Source organism: Pygoscelis adeliae, unplaced genomic scaffold (assembly GCF_000699105.1).
Source record: "Pygoscelis adeliae isolate BGI_AS28 unplaced genomic scaffold, ASM69910v1 Scaffold92, whole genome shotgun sequence".
In the NCBI taxonomy this organism is placed as follows: domain Eukaryota; kingdom Metazoa; phylum Chordata; class Aves; order Sphenisciformes; family Spheniscidae; genus Pygoscelis; species Pygoscelis adeliae.
In genome coordinates, this window is record NW_008824306.1 from 2,800,568 (window position 1) to 2,812,081 (window position 11,514).

The window sequence follows — 11,514 nt, forward strand, 5'->3', positions numbered from 1 at the left end:
CATTTGCCTGGATGTTCTCTGGTCACCTTCTCTGCATTTAAATGGGTTGGGTTTTTTTAGACCTGTCTTCCTTCTGCCAAGCTGTGGCTGAGGTGCTTAATATGCTGTAGATTGGCTGCAACTTTGTACAAGGGCACGAGGCAAAAGACCTGAGCCCTCTTTGGTTTAACACATCCCAGTGGCCACTGCAGTTAAAGAGCCTCTGGTAGACAGCTGCTTTCTCTTGGCCCGTTTCAAAGCAGAGTTATTCTGGTGGGGTTCATTTAGTGCCGGTTGAATGCTGAGAGGCAGCTGAAATGACCAAAGAAAATATCCTTTCCAGGAATTTTTAAGTCCAGTTAAAAAGGCTGCCTGGCCCCTGGGTGCTCAGTGAGTTGGTTCCCACAGTAACCGTATTTGTCTTTACGATGTGAAGTCCAAGCCGGTTCATACCAACCAGTCTTCTCTGTGCTAAACAGCGTAATGAGCTTTCTGATTAATGAAGTGCTTAAACCACTGGGTCCTTAAATGCCATTCTGTCTTTAAATAAACGTAATGCTGGAATAAATGTATGCTGTCCATAGCACGGTGGTGAGCTGTCGCCACAGTAAACTAACCAGAGCCAGAAGCAGCCTTGGTGAGACTGGGTTATTTCCTACCCTAATTCAGCTACGCTGGGGGGTTATTGAGAGCCACGTAGTTTTGTAGAGGAGGGCAGAGCTCTCACTGGCTGTGATGTGAGCACGTTTCCACACATAACAGGAAGGTACTCTAAAAATAAGGGAGTGAATAAGAAACATGAGGAAAGGAGACAAAGTGCTTCCTACAGCCGGCGTGGATGCTTGAAAATCCTGCTCGCTTGTGTACTGCAGCAGATGAGGGAAGGAGGAGTGAAAGAAACCAAAAAGTGAAAAAGTTAAAGAAGCCATAAAGAAGATCTAAGTGCCTTACGTATCTTTTGCGAAGGGTATTCTTGTAAAGTACAGGAAGCTTGAAAAGCTGTTTAGAGGATTCTGCTGTTCATTTGTGATTGATCCACTCCCTGCAGTGGGAACCCACTCTTGCTAGCTTCACCTTCTAGTAGGATCCTCAAAGAAATCAACGGTTATCCTCCCAATACTATAGGAAGATACTTTTTTTTCATTATTTACCAAAAAACCCACAAAAATAAGCATTTGCGTCAGGCAGATTGCAATATTCCTGATGTTTTCTGAATAACTTTGGTATGACACTTATTGCCTGTGCCTCCCCCACTCCCTCCTGTGCAAAATTAAGACAGGAGCTCGTCCTATGGAAGTGCCTCACAAAGCTGCGGTGTTTGGGGTTGGAGGAAAACTCTTACAGAAGGAATACAGATAAGCCAGTTTTCGAGTCCCGGGTTCTTGGATTACCATTAAAAGTTTGAAGGGGCTATAGCAGGGCTGCACTTGCCCTAGTTAAACTGGTAGAAAACATTGTGTGTTGCTTGTACAATATGAGGGTCTATTAAATTATTTTCCACATCTGATTCTTTATAAATACCTAAACCTTTTCTCATTGCTATTTTTTTGAAAGAAATCCAGACTGTACTTTTTGTGTCTGCCCTGCAAATGAAAAGACAAGGCCTGCCACCCTTTAAATTTAAGCAGCACTTCAGGGATTGATTTCTGTTTGCAGGTAAAGACCAATCCTGTCTCTGTGTTCATTTTTAAAGCCGGTATGTGACTCCATGGATTTAGACTTCATTTTGGGTATAACCCGAGCAATAGTAAAAACCCCTGAGACTAAGCTATTAAATATAGATTTTTTTTTAATTATTTATTTTTTTTTAATTAATGATTGTGATGGTGTTTGGACTTGGTTCGCCCATGTATTTCTGCTGTGCTGGGAGGATTGGGAACGGAAGCGGCTGAAGATGAGTAGCTGTGCATCGCCTTTGTCCTCCATAAGGTCTTATATCATTGCCACTGTTCCTTTACTCCTGCATAATAGTCACAATGTTCTGGTAGCAGTTAAACAAGCTTTCAAAACTTACCCGGTCTACTTTTTGGTTTGTATTACCTGTGAGGCATTATTATAACAATTACTTGAAAAAAGTCAAATGCAGCAGCAATTCCCTGCAAAATGACAATTTTGTTAATCTTCTGTTGTTTCTCTTGTTGCCATCGCTGCAGGAAAAATAACCAAGAGTTTAACAGTAACATGCAAAGTTATCATACAGAGAGAGATTTATGTTCAGTGTGCTTTACAAATGTTCTTAATCACAATATCCACCACACAGATGAACAAAGAGAGGCAGAGCAGATAAACAGAAGGGTCAGGCTCCTCGGGTACAATCTTGGGCATCCCTCCGTAGAGTTCAAAGCCAAATATAGTCGATTTGTAGACATTGCTTTTTAACTGGGGACTAGATAAAGAAAGTTATGATAACTACTTTTTAATTAGTTTTTTACATTGGGTGGGGGGCTCGATCGTTGTCATCTCTTCTTCTTACAAAAAGGTGAGAAGTACAGGCTCTACCTGCCTTGGCTGGGACGGCTCCAGTGTTGAGGAGGCCAGCTGAACATGGTCCCGAATTACGCTGACAACAGGGCAAGAGCTGTGAAGAAAATGCATAGCTGTAACACATGCACACGTGCCCATTTCTGTGACGTTCATTTCAACAGATACTGAGCCTCCAAGGATCCAGTGCCCAAGCGTGAAGGAGAAAACTGCGGAGCCCAACAAGTTGACGGCCAGAGTGTTCTGGGACACCCCAGAAGGACGGGACACTGCTGACGGGATTCTGACAGAGTAGGTTTGCATTTTCTCCTTTTTATTCCTGGGGTCCTTGGTTGGTAATTCAGCTGATGAGGGTGGCCAGGTACCCTTTCCCCTTAATTCATCCAAGATGCTCATTTATAGCTGTCACATGTCAATGGCCTGTAAAGAATTGCGTGTTTAATTAAAAATTGACAACTCGAATTGTTCAGGGCCTGGCATGTAGAGGGGTAGCAGATTGTTGTGGTTATTTTAGAGCTGATGGAATAAATTACAATAGCATTTTGACTGCACCTGTGAAATTTTCCAGAACTTCTTTGTAGGTCTCTTCTCATATACAAGTTTTCTTACAGCAAGTTACCTTTTATACATAACAATGAAAAGATAATAGTGCATCGGAGGTAGCAGCAGAGGCAATTTTGACTGTCTTGAAAATACCTGAGACGAATTGTGTCACAAAGCAGTATCTGCAATCATCTTTAGGCTTCTTCCTGAAGTAGTGCTGACTACTGATGTCACAGCATTCTGCGGTTACTTGTAAAGTAATGCCTCTCATTTGAAGGAGCTTTAAACATTGGATTTAAACTTAACACTTTTTTCAAAATTTCCTTGTCCATTTTTATGGTTTCACAGTCACATTTTCCAGAAGAGCAAGGTGCACTTGTGATGGTACCACTGTCTCTGATTTTCCCATCTTTATCATGCAGGATTTATGGCAGTCTATCTAGAATATTGTAATGGAAGGAGTATAGAAAATCTGCTTTTTTCATTAAGCAAGTTACATCTTTTAACTGTACATTAGTGGACTGGTTAAGCTTAAAATCTCAAAGTTCTAAGCTTAAAGATGTTTACAGTTTTATGTGAATACAAAAAAGCTGTTGAAAGACACAGTGACATTGCCTTTTTATTGTTACAGTTTAAATAATATCAGAAGAATTCATTACACAATTAAAAACAGTATTGCTGTTAAGGTCTAATGTGATTATTATATGGCAATTAACAGCATCACAAAAAATTAAGCCTGATAAAATAAAGACTTTGAAAAGTGTCACAATAACGAAATTCCAAAGTCTTTTTGATGAAATAATGTCTGGCAGGCAAAAAAATGGGGAATATCCCATGTAGACTTAGAATCATAGAATCATTAAGGTTGGAAGAGACCTCTAAGATCATCGAGTCCAACTGTCGACCCCACACCACCATGCCCACTAAACCATGTCCCTAAGTGCCCCATGTACACGTCTTTCAAATACCTCCAGGGATGGTGACTCAACCACTTCCCTGGGCAGCCCGTTCCAATGTTTAACCACTCTTTCAGTAAAGAAATTTTTCCTCATGTCCAATCTAAACCTCCCCTGGCGCAACTTGAGGCCATTATGACTTTGTCATATGAGTAACTGTTCCCAGCTCTGAAGAGGCTAGCTGTTGAATCTGTGGAAGCTTTTCCATAAATCTACTTTTATAAAATCTTGCTAAACTGTGTACAGTGCTTCCCTTAAATGTGCTGGATCCTGCAGTCCTCTGAATTTGTAAGCTTTCCCATTACGTGGAACACTGCTCAACCTCACTGCTTCAGTACTGAGGATACATTTAACACGACTGAATTCTCCTGGCACATTTGCAGGATAGGAACAAGTTCCAGGTGAAAACGCTGCTGTGGATCACAACACCCTTCTGCTGTGACAATAAATCTCGCTTTCTATTCCATTTTTGTACATTAGTATAATTATAGGAGCAGTGCAGAGCAGTCAGATGGGGTACATCCCCAGTGTAAGAGGCTGGAAGTTTTCTTACGCTCCTCCAGCTCTGGGTTACGCTGCAGCTCTGACAGTGGATTGTTCACGATACGATACAAAATGAGGGAGGATCAATCTCAGCTTTTCCTTATGTAAGGAAAAGGAAGCTCGAGTTCCTTTGGGCATGGCGTGATGCTTGGCTACACTATGGATTGTCTTACAGGAAGCGAGCAGGTCCTGCCTGGTCTGCCTCTCTTGTCTCAGCAGGGCGTACAACTTTTGTACAACGCCAGGGTGGGCTGTTGGTAGCAAGTTTAAATACTCTGGTTGCTGCTGCCCAGCTTCTTCCTTTGCTTACTCTCAGTCTTCAGTCACGCAGTGCAGCCAGGCAATCTTATCATGCCACAAACATCACTCTTCAGGCTTTTACAGCATTGTCAGTAGGAAAATACTGGTGAATTTATGAATGTCTGTCCTGTTTTATCTCCTGTTTTAGTGTTATTTTGAAAGGCCTGCCCCCAGGGTCACATTTTCCAGAAGGCGACCACAAAATCCAGTATACTGTGTATGACAGAGCTGAAAACAAAGGCACTTGCAAATTTCTTGTTAAAGTCAGAGGTAAGAATGATGTTTTACCCTATGTTTTACAGTCACTGATTTGCATCTGGCTTAGTAGGCAGTTTGAGAAATGTCCTCATTTCTATATTTGTCTGCATATGTATGTTTATATAAACTGTATGTTGATGCTGAAAGAGAGAATGCCATCTTGCTCAAGACCCTGGGGGCCAGGCCTACAGCAGGTGGGTGGCCGGCACTCTGCATGTCAGGTCCTGCCTCTCGCTCCACACCCCTTTTCCCTGTTGGCTTCTCCCAATACTTAGCTTGTGAGCTGCTGAAACAAGTATGTGAAGGAGTTTTTTCAGCTGTGACTCACATCTGTCAAGCAGGGCTGCCCTTTCACAAGCCCAGATCTTGAAATCTGGAGTTGAATATACAAAGATAAAACCTGTAGGTTTCAGCTTCAGCTCTCTTTGTGCTCCATGACCTTTTGTCACCATGATATCACAGTCACGTGCATACACCTATACATCCGCATCATTGTAGTTTACATATGAGTTGAGGGGTTTTTTTGTTTGTTTGTTTGTGGTGTTTAAGTATATGACTCTAACAATATAGAAAACAAACAGAAAAATGTCTTCTATATTGGTATTCCTCTGGCGGTGCTACCCATCAAACAGGGTGATTCATGCCTTGTCATCTTTTTTTTTTTTTTTTCCCCTCTTGCTTAAAGTCAGGCGCTGTGCGAAATTAAATGCCCCAGACAATGGCTACATCAAGTGTTCAGGTGATGGAAATAACTATGGTGCTACATGCGAGTTCTCCTGCATTGGTGGCTACGAGCTGCAAGGAAGCCCAGCTAGAGTATGCCAGTACAATTTGGGGTGGTCAGGAGTGGAGCCAACCTGTGCACGTAAGTGAGTACTTCACTGCTTTACCAGAAGGGCTGCCAGAGCAATGGTTCTCGTGGCAGTGAGAATTTGGGAAGGGGGTGTGAGGTGGAATACAGCTGCAAACTTTAATGCCCTAGAGGTAAGAAACTTAACATCTTTGTCTCCTCTGCTCATTCGTACTTACAGCTAAAGCCCTTTGCCACCTTTGGCTGCTCTTTCTTAGGATGATGATGGTACCTCACAACTGATAGTGTGTTTTAGCTCAAAGCTCTCCACAAAACTTCACATTCTGTAGTCAATCCATCTTGCAAGCCAGAACAGCTTAAGATAAAATTGTTGGCTTCAGTGAGGCCAGTATTTATTTCACCCATATCTTCTTTATTATTATTTCTTGTCCTTCTGCTATCTAATGGTTTCTGCTTTTAGAAATAGATCTGTTTTCAGTATGCTGTGTAACTTTTGTTTTAAATTTAATTCTAGCCATGAACATTAATGTGAATGTGAGGACTGCAGCTGCACTTCTGGATCAATTTTATGAGAAGCGGAGACTGCTAATTATTTCAACTCCTACTGCAGCCAACTTCTTCTACAGGATGCAGTTGGGAATGCTGCAGGTAAAACACATTTGGGGGGGGTGTGCAACTATTTTTTTTTCTTTAAAGAAAGACACAAGAGGATGAGCTCCACTGTTTGATGCAAATCCACAAACTTCAGCTGTTATACTGCAGCCACTGGAAGATCTGGCTGAAGCAGCAGTTGTTCTGGATTAATCCTTTTTACGTGGGTTTTAATTGAAACATCTCCCCAGTCTTTAATTTAGTTCTGTTCTGGATTGTGCTGCCTCTGACTGACCAGTCGCTGAATCCCAGGCAGTTCTGGCCCTCTTCCATCCTCCCCAAATTAATTTGATATTAACCTGTGCTCAATAATCATTCCCTAACTCAGCTCCTAAAGAAGTTGAAAAGAACCCAAACCATCCAGCACCTCAGTGGTTGCAGGTCATGCAAACCAGGCTTACAGACTTTGTAACTACAATGCAAGGAAGCATGAATAGCTTCAGGAATAGCCAGTGCACCAGCAAACAAAGGACCGGAGACTCAGCACAGAAATCATCCAGAGTGCTGGAGATAGCACTGGGGTATTTTGTTCCAAAAAAAAGAAAACTTCTGGTAATTGTCCTTCTTATGTGTTGTAAATGTGATGCTCTTGTTGGGTTCTTGCTAGACTTAGGGATGTATCTCAGAAATGTATCTGTGTCCTCAGGGAAAGGAGCCAGTCCTGTATTATTTCACAGTGGCAAGTGCTTCTATCTTGTTTCTTTTCTCACAACTGTAGCAAAATTCAGTATAAATAGTCATTGGAATATGAACATGATGATGTTTTTAACTGCTGGCTTAAGTTACAGTTGTATTAAAAAAATAAAAAAGTCTTTCTATTCTCCCATTAGATTAACTTGGCAAGAAAATTCAATATATTGATCAAAATGAAATAGTTTAAAATACTAAATTTAATGACTGTAGTACTTTTCCCTCTGCTTGACAGTTGTCAAACAAGTTGGCATGAAAGAAAATTTTCTGCAGTCAACTTCCATTTCACATACCTTGCTTTGATTGCCAAATTAGATTACTGGTACAATGCTTAATACCCTGGCATCTTTTCATGTGATTACAGAGACAAGTTTATATTCCTCCTAGGTGGTCCCTGTGTGTTGTTTTTCTTAGAGTAGTTAAGAATCCATCATTTGACATCCCCTGGAGTCATGAGGCTCTAGTTCTGCACAGTGAGAATTAGAGACTTTTCAAAGTATGCTCTCATTTCAGTTTAAACCACCTCACTAACGTAAGAAGATTAGACTCTTTACGAACACTTTGCTCCATGCTCAGAACAAACCCCTGTTCTCTCACTGACAACTGACACACCTCTTTCTTCTTTTAACCCTTCCAGCCGGCACAGTGTGGTTTAGACCTCCGACATGTTACCGTAGTTGAATTGGTTGGTGTCTTCCCAGCACAGATAGGAAGAATAGGTGTAAAGCTGCTGCCCCCATCACTTGCCCTGCAACTCAGGTAAAGTAAGCTCTCGCTACGGTTGTGTTTGCACCTTAGCATATAAGATGTATTGCTTTTGATTCCCTGCATCTTACTCTTTAAATATACATATTCTACTGTAAAGTACATAGCTAGACACTGGAAGGTAGATGTTGATGAGTAAGTTCTAGGATTAATTTGCTCTCTACCTGTGTAATAGCTACTGCAAATTCATGGGTGGTTGGTATTTATGAAATTAAGAGCATAGACTTCAGCTTGTTTCACATTTAAATGGGCTGTGACTCTTTCAAGTGTCATGTCTTCCTTGCCCCTTTGCTCAAACTGAGTGAATTTCTGAATTCATGTGAACTATATTTTTGGGTGGTGCCACTGAAAACACTTCAAGTATATCTGTGTTTGTGCTGGAGTTGGTCTGATGCAGTCATGACAGGCTGCAATTGCTTTGCAAGGACAGCCTTGGAGCAGCTGCCAGTGCAGCCCCAAATGGCAGCGACAGCTCATCTTCTCTGCAGCGCTGCTGGTGGCTGTGGCCAGGCCAGAAGGGGAAGCAGTGGTTGCTCTTCGGAAGTCCCACGTGTAGAAATGATATGGGCAGCATTTCAAAGGGGAAATTATCTCCGCCTCCCCAGCCTGACTACAACATTCAGCAGTTTTACTGAGGTGCCTAAACTGTTTTGACTTGGTTTTAGACTGGCAGGGGGCTGGTTTTCACTTGAAAGGGAGACTTCAAGTGCCAGCATTTCCTAGGGACAGGAGGACTACAAGAGCCAAAAATGAAGGCCTCATTGGCAGGGAAAGTAGTAGTTATTTAGGCAAAAAGTCCAGGAGCATTTTAGGCAACATCTTCCATGATATGCCTGAGGAAATGGAGCAAGTTTTAATTGCGGACAATAAAAAATGCTGACAAGTCAGAGAGGGTTTTCTTGGATTGCAAAAAATAAAAACATTTGTTCTCTGTAAAAGGAAAAAGAGAGGACAAAGATCTTCTCTGTTATTCAAAAAAGTAAAAGTACTTTTACTAAAGTTGAAATGGTTTTCTTGTGGCTCGGTAGAAAATAATAAGCTCTGGTAACACCTTGTTCCCTGCCCCTCCCTTCCTGCCCCGCAACCTTTACATTTCAGAAATTGCTATGGTATGACCTGCCCCGCACTCAGTGAAAGTTGGTTTTCCATTTGATTTTTTTTCCTCTGGTGTTACTGCAGTGTGTGAATTATAGCATTCCAGTTCTGGAAGGCACTTAAATCAAAATGAAACGCACCCTTAAACATCTTGAATAAAGATACGGTCCAGAATCGGCATTCAGTAAACTCATGAGCACAGGTACCCTAGTTAAAACTTTGGAAACCTCAGAAGGTTAGCGTTTGTAGAAGGTAAGCGTTTTTCTTAGGTGAGATGAGGGACAAGAGGAATGTAGTTTCCTATCACCATAGCTTAGTTTCAAACTTTATTTTAGTTTGAATTTAATAGCCAAGCTCCCTAATTGCAACGAGAAGACGCCTAGAGCACGCAAACTTGGTAGAAGGCTGAGGAAGGTCAATTTTGCTATGCTTCGCACCTTACCAACATGCCCCCCAGACCCTCTTCTTCATGGCAGCCTTCCTGTCCTGACAGCATTCTGTCACGGCTGCCTGAATTTATTTTCCCCACACCAATGATGTTGACTGACTGCATGTCTAAGGATCTTCTAGTTCACTACTCCTTCAAGCAAAAGATTAAAAGAGCACCAAGGCTATATTTCTGTACTGTCGCACCTCCAGAGGAGCTCAAAAGACCCCTTTTACCACTTGGAAGGAAAGGACTCCACCATGATTAGCAGCGGCTTTTGGTCTCCTAAATTGGAGTTACCACCAGGTGGATGGTTATTATTATGAAGCGATGAAAACCGACTCCAATAATTTTGTCCTGCTTTTTCTCATTGTGGTTTTATACCGTGTGGCAGCCAAGAAAGGGAATAGTCTACTTGTAACTCTAGCTCCATCGCAATGGTTTTCTTTAGGCCATGTATATAGTACTTTTTTTGCCTTCCCTTTTTTTTCTCTTGTGGTAGCAATAGGTAATGGCATGTGCTATACTAAGGGTCCGAGAAGAAAACAGAGCTGAGTGCAGTTATCTTGACCCTTCCCTAATGCAAAGGTACGGCCTGCAGCACATGCAGACAGACACCCGCTCTCTATCTGACTCCTTGTTCTTACAGCTGAAACAAAGCGGACCCGCTGCCCGTCCCCGCCGTCCTCTGCTTAGACCCAAGAGGCTGGCTCTGCCTTTTATTAGCTTGAAGTGCCCAGGCAGTAGATGACGGGCTTTAACAAAACAAGGTCCTTATTTTGCAGGCTGCTGCTGAGGATCCCCCATTACAATTTCAACATCGTGGTGATGGACAAGCACGGAATGGACAAGGAACGCTATCCTTTCCCGGCAACGCCAGCCGAGCTCTTTGCACTTATTGACAATTTTCCCTTGAGAAAAGAAGAGATGAAACTGCAAGCAGAAATTGGTCAGTCATGTCCCTAATTCAGGACCGCAGGGCTTGCAGTTGTCGGTGAATTTTTTTTAATCCACGTAATTCTCCCCTTGGTGCTACACAAAGCATGGCTTTTTTAATCACAGATGTACAGATTTTTTGCGTGTATTGTTAAGTCTGTCCGGCTGTGTAGCTACTCTGCATAGAAGCATGCATGATGCTTTTTTGTACTTTCGGCTATCTTTAGATAAATGTGTATGTAGGATTACTACCCGGTGGAATTTCTTGTACAGAGAGTAAAGAACTGAGGCACGTTTCTGGGAGTTTATTTTGGATTTTTCTTTCAGTGTAAAATTGGGGTTTCTTTCTTACTGTTTATAAGTCTTTTTATTAATAAAATATTGTTTTGCAAACAGATAGTTGTCTAAAGTTCCTCTTGGAGATAAAAGTTGATCGATTAAGTCGAAAGTTGGATCAAAATACCTCTCTGCAAACCATTATCATAGAGACATTAGCCTCAGATTGAAAGTGTACAAGCAACCCAGCGGTGTCTTTCAGTTCCACTAATAATATGGTCGATCACAAACAAAAAGCATAAGCCAAAGGCGACACAAGTACCTGTTTTCAGCAGCAGCAAGAAGAAAATAGCTGATAGCAGGAATATGGAAATCACTGCCAGAAGGAATACGATAAAGGAACAGTGTAGGAGATAGGCAGTAATTACTGAAGGCCACATACTGAAATGCTTGACAGAAAAATATGCTCCTACCTGGTATGCTTCTGCTTCTGGCTTTTCACGTCCAAGGGACTTGGAGTAGCAGATTTCTTCCCCTCTTCATCTTGGAGACAGACCAGGCTGTTGATTTGATGGCAGGGAAGAATTACCCCCAGGGAAGCTTCGTCAAGGATTTGTCATTTCCAGATCTGTGAAAATATTTGTTTGCAAGCCATCACTTACAAATTAACAAAAAAGTTCCCCGCTTAATAAAACGCATTAGGAGGCAATCAAAAAGGGAAAGCGTTTTCTATTGTTTTATTATAGCCCACAATCTTGCCAATCCACTGCAAAGAATATACGTTGTGCAATGAAGAATATAAG

The 11,514-nt window shown here is 41.8% G+C and overlaps 1 protein-coding gene across 1 annotated transcript in view; it reads left to right on the forward strand.

Annotated features, from left to right (window-relative positions):
- The window catches only part of SRPX (sushi-repeat containing protein, X-linked), a 24,906-nt gene extending 14,080 nt beyond the window's left edge, over positions 1–10,826 (forward strand). Inside the window, exons 5-10 of the mRNA XM_009318913.1 lie at positions 2,625–2,751; positions 4,951–5,072; positions 5,746–5,925; positions 6,386–6,519; positions 7,850–7,971; positions 10,285–10,826. Of these exons, the coding sequence (XP_009317188.1) occupies positions 2,625–2,751; positions 4,951–5,072; positions 5,746–5,925; positions 6,386–6,519; positions 7,850–7,971; positions 10,285–10,465 (866 nt within the window). The 3' untranslated portion in view covers positions 10,466–10,826. The remainder of the gene's footprint in view (positions 1–2,624; positions 2,752–4,950; positions 5,073–5,745; positions 5,926–6,385; positions 6,520–7,849; positions 7,972–10,284) is intronic.
- The last annotated feature ends 688 nt before the right edge of the window (positions 10,827–11,514 follow it).